General features: G+C 41.1%; 1 protein-coding gene across 1 annotated transcript in view; it reads left to right on the forward strand.

The window, feature by feature from the left end:
- The window catches only part of FAM221A (family with sequence similarity 221 member A), a 24,501-nt gene extending 9,959 nt beyond the window's left edge, over window positions 1-14,542 (forward strand). Inside the window, exons 2-7 of the mRNA XM_044678859.1 lie at window positions 1,070-1,243; window positions 3,783-3,973; window positions 5,611-5,817; window positions 7,675-7,767; window positions 8,401-8,480; window positions 14,282-14,542. Coding sequence (XP_044534794.1) covers window positions 1,070-1,243; window positions 3,783-3,973; window positions 5,611-5,817; window positions 7,675-7,767; window positions 8,401-8,480; window positions 14,282-14,362 — 826 coding nt within the window. The 3' untranslated portion in view covers window positions 14,363-14,542. The remainder of the gene's footprint in view (window positions 1-1,069; window positions 1,244-3,782; window positions 3,974-5,610; window positions 5,818-7,674; window positions 7,768-8,400; window positions 8,481-14,281) is intronic.
- The last annotated feature ends 2,246 nt before the right edge of the window (window positions 14,543-16,788 follow it).

The following is a 16,788-nucleotide window of genomic DNA, read 5'->3' on the forward strand; positions in this document are numbered from 1 at the left end:
TTCCTTCCTTCCTTCCTTCCTTCCTTCCTTCCTTCCTTCCTTCCTTCCTTCTTTCCTTCCTTCCTTCCTTCTTTCCTTCCTTCCTTCCTTTCTTCCTTCCTTCCTTTCTTCCTTCCTTTCTTCCTTCCTTCCTTCCCTCCCTCCCTCCTCTTCCTCCATCTTGGAATACATCTATTAGAGAAACTAAATCTTTGGTATAACAAGACAATTGATTGTCCTATTTATGACATTAAATTGATTTTTAAAAGAGCTTAGAAACATTTTTAATTGTACAAAGCCCCATGATTTTAAAATGATATTTTTACATGTCCATTTAAGAGGTCAATAAGGAGCTTTAGCATGATTTATTGGTTTCTAAAATGAATGCGTGCCCCATCCACCTCTAACCAACCATTGATTGATTTGGAAGCCAGAGACTAAAAAGATAGAGAAAGAGGGGGATAGATAATTATGTAGCAAACTGTAAATGTCATTTTAGAGGCATATATTCAAAGGGGAAAAAAACCTTTAAATTTTGACTAATGATTTCCTTTTCCTTCCTCTAATTTTTATATAACAATTTGGAGGTTGATCTGACTTTGCATTTTTATCATTGTTTTTAAAATAGTAAGTAAGCCCAGTTTTGATCCATCGAATTGGGGGCTTGTGTTGACTAAGCCCAATAATAATTGGCAATGACAGATTATTTTAAAATTGGCAAAGCTTTTCAAATATGCATGATCTCCTTTGAGTCTCATGAGCAACAGTCTTGAGAAGTAAGTGCTATAGGGATTTTTATCCCCAATTTTTCAGATGAGGAAACTGAGGCTCGGGTGACTTGACTTGCCCAGGATCAGGTTTAGAAGTGGGATTTGAATTGAGGTCTTAACTTCTGTGTATTGGCTCCTAGATGGAAGAGTGGTTAGGGCTGGGCAATGGGGGCCAAGTGACTTGCCCAGGGTCACACAGCTGGGAAGTGTCTGAGGTCAGATTTGAACCCAGGACCTCCCGTCTCTAGGCCTGACTCTCCATCCACTGAGCTACCCAGCTGCCCCCTCAAACTTATTTTAAAAAAATCATCTTGTTGCAGAATTGTTGGTGAGGATGATGGAGGGAAGCTATTTACTCCTGAAGAATATGAAGAATATAAAATGAAAATACTTCCAATACGGTTACGAAACAGATTATTTGTGAGCTGGCGATCACCAATGGGCATGGACTGCAAACTCATCGGCCCGGAAACTTTATGTTTTTGCACACATAGGTAAGATATGATGTTGGGTTTCCTAGTGACATTAGAAAATGAGAAATGATAGTAAAAGAATCCACTAGCAGATGCCATGGTTGATATAAAGATGGACGAACATGCTCCATAATGTTGGTACCAGTGTGAAAAAAATTTTAGAAATCATTCTGGATCCCAGATTTGTCTCCAGTTTTACTGGCCCAGCATCTCGACATGCCTCTCCTTGCCCAACTTGTTTTTTTTTTTTTTTTAACCCTTACCTTCCGTCCTGGAGTCAATACTGTGTATTGGCTCCAAGGTAGAAGAGTGGTCAGGGTAGGCAATGGGGGTCAAGTGACCTGCCCAGGGTCACACAGCTAGGAAGTGTCTGAGGCCAGATTTGAACCCAGGACCTCCTGTCTCTAGGCCTGACTCTCCATCCACTGAGCTACCCAGCTGCCCCCTATGAGTTAACTTTAATTAGGAGGGTTATCTGCCCTTTCTTTCCACTGATGAGAATATTAGCATTGATGAGATTATCACACAGTGAGATTTTGGAGACCATTTTGTCCAGTCCCTCTGTATGGGACTAAGAGTATCCTCTACATTGGCATTTCCAACAAGTGGTTGGCTTTTCAGCATTGTACCCCCTTGTACACCATCACTGAAGGGGACCTCACTCTCTCCCGAGGCTACCCCTTCCATCCCTAGGTCCCTGTCATTGTTGGGGAGTTATTTACATCATGCCTTGGAAGTCAAGGTTAGCTTGGAAGCTTCCGTGGATGATGCCTCTCTTGTTATAGCCTCTGGGGTCTGTCTTTCCTCTTCTTAATGGCTTTCCAAACACCTGAGGGCAGCCACTGTGTCCTGTATGAGTCTTGACTTCTCCAGTGGCCCCTCTGTTCATGGCCCACCGTGTCAGGATTTAGAGGCTTTTTGTTTTTTGGAATGGCTTCATCAACATGGGTCTAGCTTCCTAAAATGGATCTTCTAGAGCAGTGGTTCCCAAACTTTTTTGGACTATCCACCTCCTTTCCAGAAAAAAATATTACTCAGTGCCCCCTGTCACATGCTATCACCGCCCCCTTACAGTTATTCTCCGCCCCCAAATGCACCTGTGGCCATCACCACCTCCCTGGATCACTGCAGCACCCACCAGGGGGCGATGGCGCCCACTTTGGGAATCACTGACCTAGATCAAAACATGACACTCCTGATATGGTCTAGTGGGAGGTCTCTGGCCATATTCTCTCTGTAGAGTCATTTTTAATAGACTGTGTCATCTAACAAACACTGGCTTATTTTGACTTTTGAAGTAGCAAAATGAATACTGTCAAACAGGCATGTTTAAAAAGGGAGGAAAAGGGGACAAGATAGGTGGTTCAGTGGATTGAGAGCCAGGCCTAGAGATGGGAGGTTCTGGGTTCAAATCTGGCCTCAGACACTTCCTAGCTCTGTGACTCAGGACAAGTCACGTAACCCCTTTGCCTAGCCCTTACCATTCTTCTGCTTGGAACCAAATACATTATTGATTCTAAGACTGAGGGTGAGAGTATTTAAAGAAAAAAAAAACAAAAGAAAAGCTCCGTTTTAGGGAAGATTCTCTCTTCATTCTACTAAGTAGGTTGGTATAGTTAAGGAAGGGAGGAATTTGTATTTTTTTTTTTTTTTAACATTTCTAAGTGGGAGTTTACAGTTCCAATGAAGGATTTAGCATTTTTGCTCTGTGGGGATTTCATTGCATGATCTTTATCCTTGGGTACTGCTATAAAGGTTACTCTCAAACCATGGAACAACACTTCATTTCATTCTTCTAGCAAAGCACAAGGATTGAAGTAAACTTAAAAAAAAGTTTTATTGATGTTTTAAGTTTCTTACCTCATCTTAGTTTTCCCCAGTATGCTTCCACTTCCCCATCCCAGAGAACTTTCCCACATAGCAAGATACAAATTTTTTTAAAGAGAAAAAAAATCAGTGCAAATGATCAATACATTGAAAAAGTTGGAAAATATGTGCAAAGGGGTCTCCTCTTTTATCTCTTGAGTCCTGTTTGCTCTTGATAATTTTGTTACATTCACTTATTATTTTTTTTTAACATTTTTAAACCCTTAACTTCTGTGTATTGGCTCCTAGGTGGAAGAGTGGTAAGGGTGGGCAATGGGGGTCAAGTGACTTGCCCAGGGTCACACAGCTGGGAAGTGTCTGAGGCCGGGTTTGAACCCAGGACCTCCCGTCTCTAGGCCTGACTCTCACTCCACTGAGCTACCCAGCTGCCCTGTTACATTCACTTTTGATTGTTATGTCTTTATTCTTTCCATTCAAACTGTTGGAGTCATTGTATTGTTATTATTTTCTTGGCTCTCCCTCCTTCTCTCTGAATCAGTTCATAAAGCTCTTCCTGGGCTTATCACACCACACTGTCTTCAGCCATTCTTCAGTTGATGTCTGCTTTTACTTTCTGCCGACATTCACTTGGCAAAATATTTTGGAAGGACTGTAAAGATGGGACTCCTGGTCACTTGGGGATGCTCGGTGCTTATTCACTTTCTCCTTTAATTTGTTTCAATCCTCTTTTCAGGTATAAACAACATAAAACGGATTTTGAAGTCATCCCACCGGAACGCCCAATTTCCTTGCCTTGCAAAGTGAACCAATGCCCTTGCAGCGCCTTTTACTACGTACCTTTAAATGGAACTCAACCCATTCGGTGCAGGTGTAAACATTTTGCTGACCAACACAGTGCCGATCCAGAGCGGGTTTGCAGGGCCTGTAAGTGAGGGGAGGCTTCACTGGGTGCCTTTCTGGATTAATCAGAGCCTGGCAAGCTTCACTGTTAGCATCGTTCCTTTGCATGGATTTGAACCACTTACTGGGTTATTTAGCAAAGAAGAAATTATGACGAACAATGAATGTTGGTACCAAATTCTCTCTTCTAAGGTCTTGCTTTAGTTATATTCTGTGCTGGCATAACAGGCAGCAAGTTTATGTGGTGTAAATCAATAACTTTACCAAGAGACAAAGACTTTACATTGTAATTCTTCTTTGAGTTTATTGAAAAAAAATTTAAGAATAGCGAGAGTTTAATCAATGAAATTATACATCAATAATACATATTTGGGGAATGAATTGTTTTCCTTAGTAGTACATTTGTAGCCATTTCTTTACAGTAGGAACCGTAAAGTTAGTCCTGGTATTCTGGAGCCTGTTTGTTTACATTCCATCCATGTCCCCAGAAGAGTTTGAGGTAATTCTATTTGCTCGTAGAATATGGTATGTGACGGAGAGTGTACATTATCCCGAATGAAGCCCATCCTTTTGGGGAAATGATAATTTAGATAGATGTGAATTTAAAAATGAAAGCCACCTATTCATTTTCTAGGTTCTGCCCAGAGATTAAGCTCATTTTTGAGTTGAAATCTTGGGTAGTAAAGCATTTCAGAGTGACATTTTGAATGGAATGATACTTTGATGATTTCCAAGGGTAAATCAGTGCTCCATTATATAAATAGGCAAATCCTGGCTGTACCCCTTGTGTTCCACATTTCAGTATGGGCGGCTGAGTTTTCATTAAGCAGTTCTGATCCCTTGGCTTATTAGCTTAAAGCTGTGCTGAGACTTTTGGCGGACTCTCAGTTGGGTCTTCAGGGGAAAATGAAAGTATATTACTCTTTTTTTATTTCTTCCGACCCTGGCTATTCTTTTCCCATCTACTTCTAACTCCCAAGGCACACCAACAGTTTAATACTCACAGGTGACATACATATAGAGGGCTTTAAAGTTGTAAAAGCACATTTAATTACAACAATTCAGTTTGAAAGATACAGCAAGCATAGTTGTCTCCATTTTTTTTAAACCCTAATATCTTTTATATATATATCCTTCTATATATTAATTTTATTTGTTTCAGGGCTAGGCAATGGGGGTCAAGTGACTTGCCCAGGGTCACACAGCTAGGAAGTGTCTGAGGCCGGATTTGAACCTAGGACCTCCCGTCTCTAGGCCTGGCTCTCAATCCACTGAGCCATCCAGCTGCCCCCAGTTGTCTCCATTTAACAGATGAAGAGACTGAAGCTGAGAAAGTACCCTAAGTACTTTTTGAACCTAGGTCCTCCTGATTCCAAGTCCAGCAATTATTCCCTGGGTTCTAGAGCATCCTTTCCCATTTAGTACTCCTTCAGCTCTTGTTCCCCAGTTTTCTTTCCCCAGATGTTTGTGGCTGCTCTACGATCAGACACTCTTGGAGTTTCTAGAAGTTTTAAGTAGAGCTGGGAGTAAGCTGAGAGCCTACAGCTGGGAAGACCTGCAAATGGAATAGTAAAGAGCTACCCCCGTGGTCTGCTTGGCCATATTTCCATTACAAATGACTGATGTGAACCAGTGTTCATTTTTTCTTTGATTTTGTTCAGGTAACAAATGTCCAGGATTTCATAGTTACTTCACCTGTGGCTGTGGCCATCCCACGTATACACATGAGACCGTAGTGGAAACAAAGGAGGAGAGGCTCGCCCTGGGAAAGCCCGTGGGACAGGATGTTCCTTATGCTGCAATGGGAGGATTAACGGGATTTAGCTCATTAGTAGAAGGCTACATGAGACTTGATGACAGCGGAATAGGTAGGTGTTCTGGTTGCCGTCTGCGGTTTTGATTTCTGAGCCTTTTCCCAGACAGTAAAGGTCAGTAAAGGAGAGAGCCCGGGTGCTGCCAGAAGGGCAGGGAGGGCGTTTTCCCAGCGTGCCTCTGGTCCGCAGTGGGCCCTGCTCCTGACCCCTCATCCGCTCGGCCACCTCGCTTCACCGTCCCCTTGGGTTGTGACCTGCCATGTCTTCCTGACCCAGCCGGCTTTACTCTTGTCAGTTCACATAATAAACCTTTCCACACTTTGAACTTTCATTTGATTATCACATGACTTTTGAGATTCAGTATTAATTCCATGGCAGACAAACATGAAGGGCTAAGCAGTTGGAATGAAATGACTTTCCCAGGGTCACACAGCTAAGAGATAGCTGATGCCAGATTTGAACCCATGACTTTACTCTAGGTGTGGCTCTCAATCCATTGGGCCCGCTTGCTGACTCGATAAGTGGCAGTTCTGATCCATCCCTCTTCCTCTTCTTTCTCTCACTGGAACTAGGAATAGAAGAAAATGAGTTTCAAATCCTGTCTGCCATGCGTTGGCTGTGAGTGTGGGCCACCTCGCTCCTTTCTTAGGGCCTTAGTTTCTAGGTGAAATGGGGCTGCTTAGGAGAGGATCTACAGAAGCAGCATATGCCGGGCGCTTTCAGACTTGCAGGTGATACAAACTCAGTGCCTTCTTTCCAAGGTGGATACCTTAATGTCACCGTAGTTCACTTTGTTTATTAGCCATACTCAGGGCTAGTTTGGATCAATAAGAGGTCATGAGTATCATTCCTTCCCTTCCATTGGAGCTTGTCTCTTTGGAATGACTGGAGACGCCGTGACTTTTATTTTTTCTGAGTTAGGCTCCTAAACCCACCATTTGTCCTAAACAGAACTCCAGTTTCACAAGCTGGATGCTCCCTCCAAAGAAGGGAATGTCTATACATTTTTTAAGAAAGAGAGTTTTGGTTATTATTTTATTAAATGCCTTTTAAATGGAATTGCTTGATGTGAGGGGGAGTGCCAGCACTGGTGAGGAGACTGGAAATTTTGTCAGAGGAGGATTGGGCAAAGGAACTGGGGGTATTTGTCTTGGAGAAGAGAAGACTCAGGGATGGATATGAGAGCTAACTTCAAGTCTTCAAAGGGCTGTCATAAAAGGGGGATGAAACTCATTTGGCTCCAGAGGCACATTTAGGCCAATATAAAGGAAACTGATTGTTCTGTTGTTTTTTTCAATTGTATCTGACTCATTGTGACCCCATTTGTGGAGGCAGGGGGTGGGGTGGGGGTGGGAATATCTTCTTTTATTTATTTATTTAAAATCCTTACCTTCCATTTTAGAATCACTGTGTATTAGTTCCAAGGCAGAAGAGCGGTAAGGGCTAGAAAATGGGGGTTAAGTGACTTGCCCAGGGTCACACATCTGGGAATTGTCTGAGGTTATATTTGAATGGAGGACCTCTCACCTCCATGCCTGGCTCTCTATCCAGTGGGCCCCTTAGCTCCTCCATTTGGGGTCTTCTTGGCAAAGATACTGGAGTGGTTCACCATTTCCTTCTCCAATGTAAGGAAGAACTTTCTAATAATTAGAGCTGTCCAGCAGTGGAATGGACTCTGAGCCTGTGAGGGGGTGGGAGGCTTCCAATTCCTGGAGATGCTTAAGTAGAAGCTGGGAATATTCTAGAGGAGACTTGTGTTTTGGGTGTGCTTTGACCAAGATTGCCTTTGAGGTCCGTTCTGTTGTCGAGATGCTATCATCTTGTGGTCTTCTCGCACGAGCGCGTGCACACACACAGAGTTTGTATTCTTAAAAAGGCAACTCTATTTTTCTACACATCTTTTCTACTTAGGTACACCTTCACTTGACGTTTTAGAATCTCCAGTGACTGCCATGGACCACCCATTCCTACGAGCACATCAAGAGCCATCTAGTTCTCTTCAAGGTAGGCAAATGATGGGCAATACTGGCACCTGCAGAGGGAGATTTTCCCCAATTTCAAGCCTACAGAAGGGCATCAGGATTCACGTTCCGTAGTTCTGACCACTTCTTGTGTTTCTATGTGTCGGCTTTGCATTAAGATTTGATTCATTCATTCTAGTTTGGCCAGTCCACAGGGAAAATGAAGAAGCTTCATTAGCTCTCAAAACAATAGAGCTAAAGATAGCCATCTTCAGGCTGGCTGATTCTGAATCTCATGCAGCTGAATTAGGAGAGTCAGCACTAATACCTTGGGGTTTTCTGAACGAGGAATGGGCCAGATGGAGAGTCTGAATCCTTCGTGCCCTTCCACAAGGAACGAAACATGGTCATATTCAATTCTCCAATGGTTATATGGGGGTTTTACAACATTCCATGATTTAGAAATCAAAAGTAGACAAGAGAAATCCCTCTGTAATCTGCTCGTCTTTTAGCACATACCATCAGGGTAGTAAACTTTGTATTTTAATCTTTTGCCTAAAATGAGATAAAGGAAATGGAAGCTTTCTAGAGAGTTTTCATAATTAAAAAAGAATCTTCAAAACATATAAAATATATTTTACATGTTTAGATGAATCCTTTTCATGAACATTTTTAGGTACAAGTAATCAAGAATCTTCCTTAAGGAGATCTGAAGAGGATGACATGGCTTACTTTGAAAGGCGATACCAAGAAAGGGTAAATAATGAGCTTTTTTTTTCCTTTCAAATCTGCTTTTGTTAAGCATTTACTTGTCACTGGAACTACGTATGCACTGTATTTACAGGGTTATCATAAAAAACCCCCCAAAACCCAACAGAACAACCTGTATGTGGCTTGTTCTTGCTTGGTGTTTGGCACTAAGCATCATAGAGAGCAAATCAGAAGGCACAAGATGTGAAAAACCAAGCTGTAGCACATTATGGAGGATTTGCCCAAATGTAGAACAAAAGCCCCCATGGGTTATTTTGTCAGACTCAGTAAACACCATTTATGTGGGTGTTTAGAATTTTGATCAAGAAAGCCTTTATTAGGGTAACTTTTACAGGTTGAGAACTTTAGTGTTAACATAGGCACACATGAGGAATTTGCTAATCACAAATGTTTTACATGTTTGTAAGAGACATGTTGGTTTGTGAGAGGGCCATTTCTCAGGAGAGCTGGCCTTGGGCAAGCCAGACAACTCACAGTCACCCAAATCTTTTTACTTAATAAAGGAGAGTGGCCTTTTGGGACATGTCTTGAGATATCCCAGGCTTACTGTAAAAGGTAAAAGACTCACTGGCCTTGCCTTCCCAGCCTATTCACAAACCCTTTTTTTTCCACTTTTTCAATTTTGAGTTCCTGATTCGCTTCCTTCTTCCCACCCATCCCTCACCTGCTGAGAAGGCAAAAAATAGGAAATCAATCTTACATATGAAATTATGCAAAACTCCTTTCCATATTAGCCATGTCCCCCCAAAAGGGAGAAAAATGCGACCTCAGTGAATGCTCAGCATTCCTCCATTCTCTCTTGGGAGGTGGAGAGCGTTTTTTCCCCTCATGAGTCCTTTGGGATGGTCTTGGACCTTGTACTGATTGGAGTAGCCAAGGCTTTCACAATTGAGCATCATTACGACATTGCTATTGCTATGCATGATGATATCTGCTGGGTTCCTCTCAATTCACTTTGCATCAATTTATGTAGGTCCTTCCATATTTTTCTGAAACCACCATCTTCATCTTTCCTCACAGCACAGTAGTATTCCATCACCATCATATACCATAAGTTGTTCAGCCATTCCCCAGTTGATGGGCATTCCCTTAGTTGCCAGTTCTTTGCCACCATGAAAAGAGCTGCTATGAAAATTTTTGTACATATAGGTAGGGCCCTTTCCCTTTTTATCTGATCTCTTTGGGATAGAGAGCTAGCAGTGGTATTGCTAAGTCCAAGGGTGTGCACAATTTGATACCCCTCTGGGCATAGTTCCAGAGTGGTTGAACCAGATCACAATTCCACCATAGGTACATCAATATACCTACTTTTCCTCATCCCGTCAGCATTTGTCATTTCTGATAGCATTTCTCAGCACTGTTTTAATTCACCTTTCTATAAAAATAGTGATTTAGAGAATTTTAATATGATTATAGATAACTTTGATTCTTCTTCTGAAAACCGCTTATTCATATTTTTATCAGCTGGGGAATGGCTATTTTTATAAATTTGACTCAGTTCCCTATATGTTTGAGAAATATGAGGCCTTTATCAGGGAAATTTACTGTGAACTTTTTTATATTACTTCATTGTCTATTATCTTTTAGCAAAAGTAGTTTCCTTGTTTAAGTCCTTCAGTTAGGTCTAATTTTGCTTTTCTTTTGTATGAGGTCATGATAGCCACCTTCTTCACTTCACTTCAGCTGAAGCAAAACAGATTCTGCTTCAGTCCTTTATTTCAGCATTTCTTTCTGTTCCATGTGTATCTCTTGTTCACAGTACATTGTTGGATTCTGGTTTCTGATCCATTCTTCTATCTTCTTCCATTTTATGGGTGAACTCCTCCCATTCATAGTTATGATAACTAATTATGCATATCCCTTTATTTCTCTCTCTCTCTCTTCTTCTTTTTATCCTGTTCCTCTTCAAAAATCTACCTTGCTTTTGACTACTGCCTTCTTGAATCCACTCTCTTCTTTCTTACCCCACCAAATGACTCATCTTCTTTTTTTCCTATCTCCCTATTGGGTAAGATAAATTTTTATATCCAGACAAGCATTGTATATTTTGATGATAGTGAAGTTCAAGCATTGTCCTTCATCATCCTCCCTACCTCCCTCTCCCCATCCATTTTCCCTTTAGCTATAAACTTTTCCTTTATGTGAGAAAGTTTGCCCCTTCTACCTTTTCCATCCCCTTTACACCAGACAATCCCTCTTTTCACCCCTACAATATTTAAAAAAAATTTTTATTTTGAATATTTTCCCATAGTTACATGTTTCATGTTCTTTCCCTCTCCCCCAAACCCCCCCAGCCCCCCTTAGCCAACACACAATTCCATTGGGTTTTATATGTATCATTGATTAAGACCTAATTCCATATTATTGATAGTTGGACTAGAGTTATCATCTAGTGTCTACATCCCCAATAAAATATCCCCATCAGTCCATGTGTTCAAGCAGTTGTTTTTCTTCTGTGTTTCTCCTCCCACAGTTCTTCCTCTGAATGTGGCTAGTTTTCTTTCTCATAAGTCCCTCAGCCTTGCTCTGGATCCTTGCATCGCTGCTAGTAGAGAAGTCTGTCATGTTCGATTGTACCACAGTCGGTCTCTGTGTACAATGTTCTGCTGGATCTGCTCCTTTCACTCTGCATCCATTCCTGGAGGTCATTCTAGTTCACATAGAAATCCTCCAGTTCTTTATTCCTTTGAGCACAATAGTATTCCATCACCATCAGATACCACAATTTGTTCAGCCATAATTCCCCAATCGAAGGACATACCCTCATTTTCCAATTTTTTGCAACCACAAAGCATGCGGTTATAAAGTTTTTTCCCTTATTATCTCTTTGGGGTATAAACTAAGCAGTGCTATGGCTGGATCAAAAGGCAGATAGTCTTTTAAAGCCCTTTGAGCATAGTTCCAAATTGCCATCCAGAATGGTTGGATCAATTCACAACTCCACCAGCAATGCATCCTAATTTTACCACATCCCCTCCAACATTCATTACTCTCCCCTGCTGTCATTTTAGCCAATCTTCTAGGTGTGAGGTGATACCTCAGAGTTGTTTTGATTTGCATTTCTCTAATTATTAGAGCTTTAGAACACTTTCTCATGTGCTTATTGATAGTTTCAATTTCTTTATCTGAAAATTGCCCATTCATGCCCCTTGTCCATTTATCGATTGGGGGAATGGCTTGATTTTTCCTACAATATATTTTTATGGAGATCATCCCCAAATATTGTTGGTCATAATCTCTTTTTGGAAGAGAGACTATTTCTTCTTCTTTTGCACCCATGGTCTCCAATCCTGAAGGTGTCTTTTGAACGAATGAAGCTATAGAAGGCCTGGAAGGTATAGAAGGTACTGAATAAACTTGACTTTGGAGAGTGGTAGTCTAGGGAGTAGAAGAAGTAAGGGTTGTCTTGATGAGAGGGTTTCCACGAGAGGAAAACAGGCAAATCCCTGCAGGCCAGGCACTGTACAGAATGATGGGGAACAAGTACAAGCCAAAAGAGCCTTTGCCCTCTAGGAGTTTCCAATCTAGTTGCTGAGTCATTTCATTTGTGTTCAATTCTTCATGACCCCTTTTGGTGCTTTTTTGGCAAAGATACTAGAGGGGTTTGCTGTTTCCTTTTCCAGCTCACTTTATAGGTAAATAAAAGGGAGGCAACAGAGTTAAGTGACTTGCCTAGCTTCAGACAGCTTGGATGTGTCTGAGTCTGGATTTGAACTCCTTCGTCTATGGCCAGGAACACACGATGTGCCAGTCTACTTCCAGATGCTTTTAAGAGAGACGATATCTGAGAAAGATGGCAGAAGGGAATGAGAACCAGAAATTCAGTGGAGGGGACAGCAGTTGGGAGAACAAACCTTCATCTACATGATTGTGCTATAGAAACTTCACCAGAAACAGGCCTGTTTTAGCTATAGGAACAAACATGTGATTCACTTGGAAGAAGAGAGAGATTCCATAATTCAGTTCAATTCTAAATATTAATGACCCACTCTGGGCCAGGCCCTGGGGATACAGGAATAACACACTCCTGCCCTCAGGGAGTTTCTGTTCTAAGGGGATGGTATGGAAGGAAGCCACATAGATACAGATAAGTCAACTGAAAATATGTCAAAAGTTAATTAGAATTCTTTGGGGCTTGGGGAGGGGGAACCCATCAACTACTTGGGGTTTCTGGGAAAGCCCCATTGGAAGGAAACCTCCTTTTGGGAGGAATTGCTTTCTCTCCTTGTCGTTGTATCTTTAGTGCAGAGCTTGGCACATGGTAGCTAGGCTTACTGACTTGATTAATTGTATAGGAAGTGATTCCAGCTGTGCTTTGAGGGATTCCAAGCCTGGAGTGGGACCTAGAGTGGGTGATGAGGAAGGATGTGGCCATTCCCAAAAGGCTGTGCCTCCTCCAGAGGAAGAGTCATTGAAGCTTCTTGAGCTGGGGGCTAGCATAGTCAGATCTGGGGTTGAAGGATGTCAAACTGGCACCGGCATGGAGAGTGGCTTTGAGAGAGTAAAGGATGGAGTCAGCCAAGAAGGGGTCCAATAGACTGTCAAAGGGAGAGGGCAGACAGGCAGACCACTAAGCATTTATTGTGTGCGCTGTACTGTGCCCAACTCTGGGGATACAAATACCAATCTTTTAATTTATGTATTATAATATTTTATTTTCCCAATTATACATCATAACAATTTCAACATAGGTTTTCTGAAATCATAAGATCCAAATGGTTTCCTTTCGTCTCTTTCCTCTCCCAAGATGGTAAAGTGATTCGATCTGGGTTATACAGATATGATCATGGAAAACATATTTTCATATTGGTCACCTGAGAGAATATTCCATAAAACCCAAGCCCCCAAATGAAAATGCACCTAAATAAAATAAAGTGGCATTCAGACTCCCATCGGTTCTTGCTCTGGAGGTAGATAGCCATCCTTGCTCAGAGGATCATGATACAAATACAAACAAAAAGAAAGACAGTTCGTTTGGGGAACAGATCCCAGAGAATACAGCAAATGTTGATGGTGGGGTGGAGGGAAGCAGAGGAAGGTCCCAGCTGTGGGGGAGGCATGGTGGCCAAGTCCAGAGTCGAGTTGGAAGCCCAGATGAGACAGGGATGGAGCCTGCCCACCTTGGACCTGTCCCTAGAGCAGTCCTTGGAAGGAGTTTCCTAATAAGAGAAGGGTGGAGGGATGTGCCAGAGTGAGAAGGTGATATGGAAAGTCAGGAGAGAGACAGTCTTAGAGCAGCAAGACAGAAGTAGAGGGTGGCCTTGACAAGAAGAAGGTTAAGACCTCTTAGCAGCTTTGGCTGGATCTTTCTGTCTGGCTTCTAACGTGTCTTGTACACATCCATATTGCTTAGATCCCAGGGGAGGATGTGGAGTGGTGCAGGAAGTAGAGCTTTGGGGTGAAGAGGGTGTTGCCAGGGATGGAGCCCTCAGCTTTCCTGGTAAAAGTTCTCTGCTGAGGTGGGGATGAAGAGTGATAGAGTTGGCCATCGGAGAAGAGATTTTTAAAATGTTTGTGGCAAATAAAATGAAAGTCTTTAATACGTATCATTTCCCCATTTAAAAAAAGAGACATTTCAGCTTTCCTGTGGGCTTATTAATATGCAACTGCCCCACATCAGCTATCCCAAATCACTTCTGACTTTTGGGAAGTTGGGGGTTTGGAAGCAGTCAAGGTTAACAAATGCCTCTAAATGTTTATGAAATCAGAAATGAATAAAAGCAAGATGCCAGTTGATCTTTGATTGATCTCGCCACAATTTTAATGGGTCAATATTTTATTTTCAGCTGAAAATGGAAAAGGCTGAAAAGAAGAAAACAGCAGGGGCCTTGCCATCAAAGACGAAGAATAAGGATGGAACGAAATGAATAAATGTAGCTGAAATCCATTGGTGCAGTATATGGATGCTCTCCCCTGCTCTGTGGAATGCTCATACTGCACTTAAAGCCATTTTCAGCCTTTCTTTGGGCTCATTTGTGAGGGATGTTCCCTTTGCCAAAATTAACATGTGGTTTGTACTCATCCTAGACAGGACCCTTCCCCCCCACCTCTTTTTCTTTAGGTTTATATTCATATTAAAGAGATTAAGTGCTTAAAAACAGAGCAAAACGTTTCTATCGTATGTCTTTGGTCTAATCCTTTTCTCTCTCAGGAGAACAGGTGTTGAGATGGCAATGTGAGTATTTTAAAAGTATGTAAAGGTAGCTAGTGGTACAGTAGATCAAGTGGCAGGCTTGGAATCAGGAAGACTCATCTTCCTGAGTTCAAATCCAGTTTCACTAGCCAAGTGACCCTGTTGGCCTCAGTTTCCTCATCTGTAAAGTGAGTTGGAGAAGGAAATGGCAAAGCACTCCAGGATCTTTGCAGAGAAAACCTCAGACCAGGTTGGGAAGACTGGAACGACTGAACAAAAAAGGCAGGTTTCACATTCAGAATTAAAAAAAAATTTCAAACCTTTTGTAAAATGCATAATTTCCCCTCTGCAGCATCTTTATTGAATTTGAGTCTTTAATTCATTGATGCATTATATTTTATTATACATAAGTTTGTTCTTTCTCTGAAGCTAAGAGTTTGTGCTGAAAATCAAACTGTCTTCAGGCAGTTTGAAGCATTTGAGTTTAAATTCCAATTTTTGTTATAGCTGAGAAATTAGGAATGCAAACAGCTGCGACCAGTAAGGTGAAACAAATAACAAAGTGTTCTTTATTGATTTAGAATCAGGTGATGCCTTAAATGTACCCTTTGATTGTTCCCCATTATGTGCTCATCTGATTTTGACGGTCTTTTTCTTTTTTTTTAAACTGTAGGCCCTGGGGTTGCTGTCTAAATTTAGGAACATCTTAGACATCTTTCAGAACCACACAGGGCTCAGGAGGTACATTTTGATTACTAAGATAGCAGGGGAGCCAGTGGAAAGTCTTTTGCCTCATTCCTGGGGTTGTTGACACAATCCTTCTGCAATAAGTTGGCATCAAATATGTAGGGTTTAAGAATGAGGGAAATGGCAAAACTAAGTTAATCAACTTCCAAGTTGGGGAAATAGTGAATTAAAAGTACATCTTGATACTTAGATTGGCCGAATGGAACAAGAAGTTGTCTCTAAAATGCATTGTTAGTCACGTGTTGAATTGTTATTTAGGCTTGTCAAATTCTGGCCCCTCTAAGGACTTCAATTACTGGAAATAGATTACCAAGTTTTTCTTTTTATTGTTTTAAGCTTTTAGGGCTTTTTAGATTTGATGTAGAAAGTCTTAGTTGAACATTCATCAGGACATCTTACTTTTAGCTTTGAGAAAATGAGATGATAATAACAACTCCCATTTATCCTGAACTTTGAAGTTCAAAGAACACTTTTCTCTTGACAACTTTATGGGACAAAAGGTTCAGCTAGACAAGTAGAAATCGACTGAAGATTTTAACCTTGGTTTCTTTGACCCTAAATCAAGCCTAAATCCTCCTCCACTTTGGCAAGAAAACACTCAGAAAAAGTAAAAAAAAATAGCCCTGGAGAAGTAATATTGTATAACACAAGTGTTTCCTCCTCCACTTTGGCAAGAAAGCACTAGGAAAAAGTAAAAAAATAGCCCTGGAGAGGTAATAGTATATAACATAATTACAGTTAAACATTGATGTTGTTGAAGAGTTTGTTACAATGAATTTTTTTCACATGCTTAATTACTATAAAAATGAAAGTATTTTTGACTAAAACTTTTTCAAATAAAAATTATGATTTGGTTACTAGTTTAAATAGTAAAGAATTTGTTTAGTATGGTAAAGTGCTCATTTTAATAGGTTCAGCTACATTTTTCCCTTCTAGTAATAGAAATTTTTTTGTCACAGGGTAATTTTTGTTAAGGGAAACAAATGAGCCTTTCACTACAATGGACATTCAGCCTTGAGCAAATTCAGCCCATGTGAAACAATTCAACTTCAAGATGTTTCAAACCAATAACTAAAGTTGGCTGCCAAAGGCTTGTTTCTTTTTTTTCTTTTTCAGTTTCTGGTCAGCACACAGGGGGGATGTTGAGTACTCATCGCCCATCCCTCTAAATTTAGCTTATTGCCTGGAAAGGTTTCTGCAGAAGTTATATTCTGTGTTCCTGGATTCTTTTCCTCTTAGGGAGAAATCAAGAGAGAGAGAAGGAATTTGACTACTACTACTACTACTACTACTACTACTACTACTACTACTACTACTACTAATAATAATAATAATATAGAGCAACCAACACTTATATAGTGTTTACTGTTGGGCCAGGCTTTGTGCTGATCCCTTTCAAGTTTATCTCATTTA

Source organism: Gracilinanus agilis, chromosome 5 (assembly GCF_016433145.1).
Source record: "Gracilinanus agilis isolate LMUSP501 chromosome 5, AgileGrace, whole genome shotgun sequence".
NCBI classification, from domain to species: domain Eukaryota; kingdom Metazoa; phylum Chordata; class Mammalia; order Didelphimorphia; family Didelphidae; genus Gracilinanus; species Gracilinanus agilis.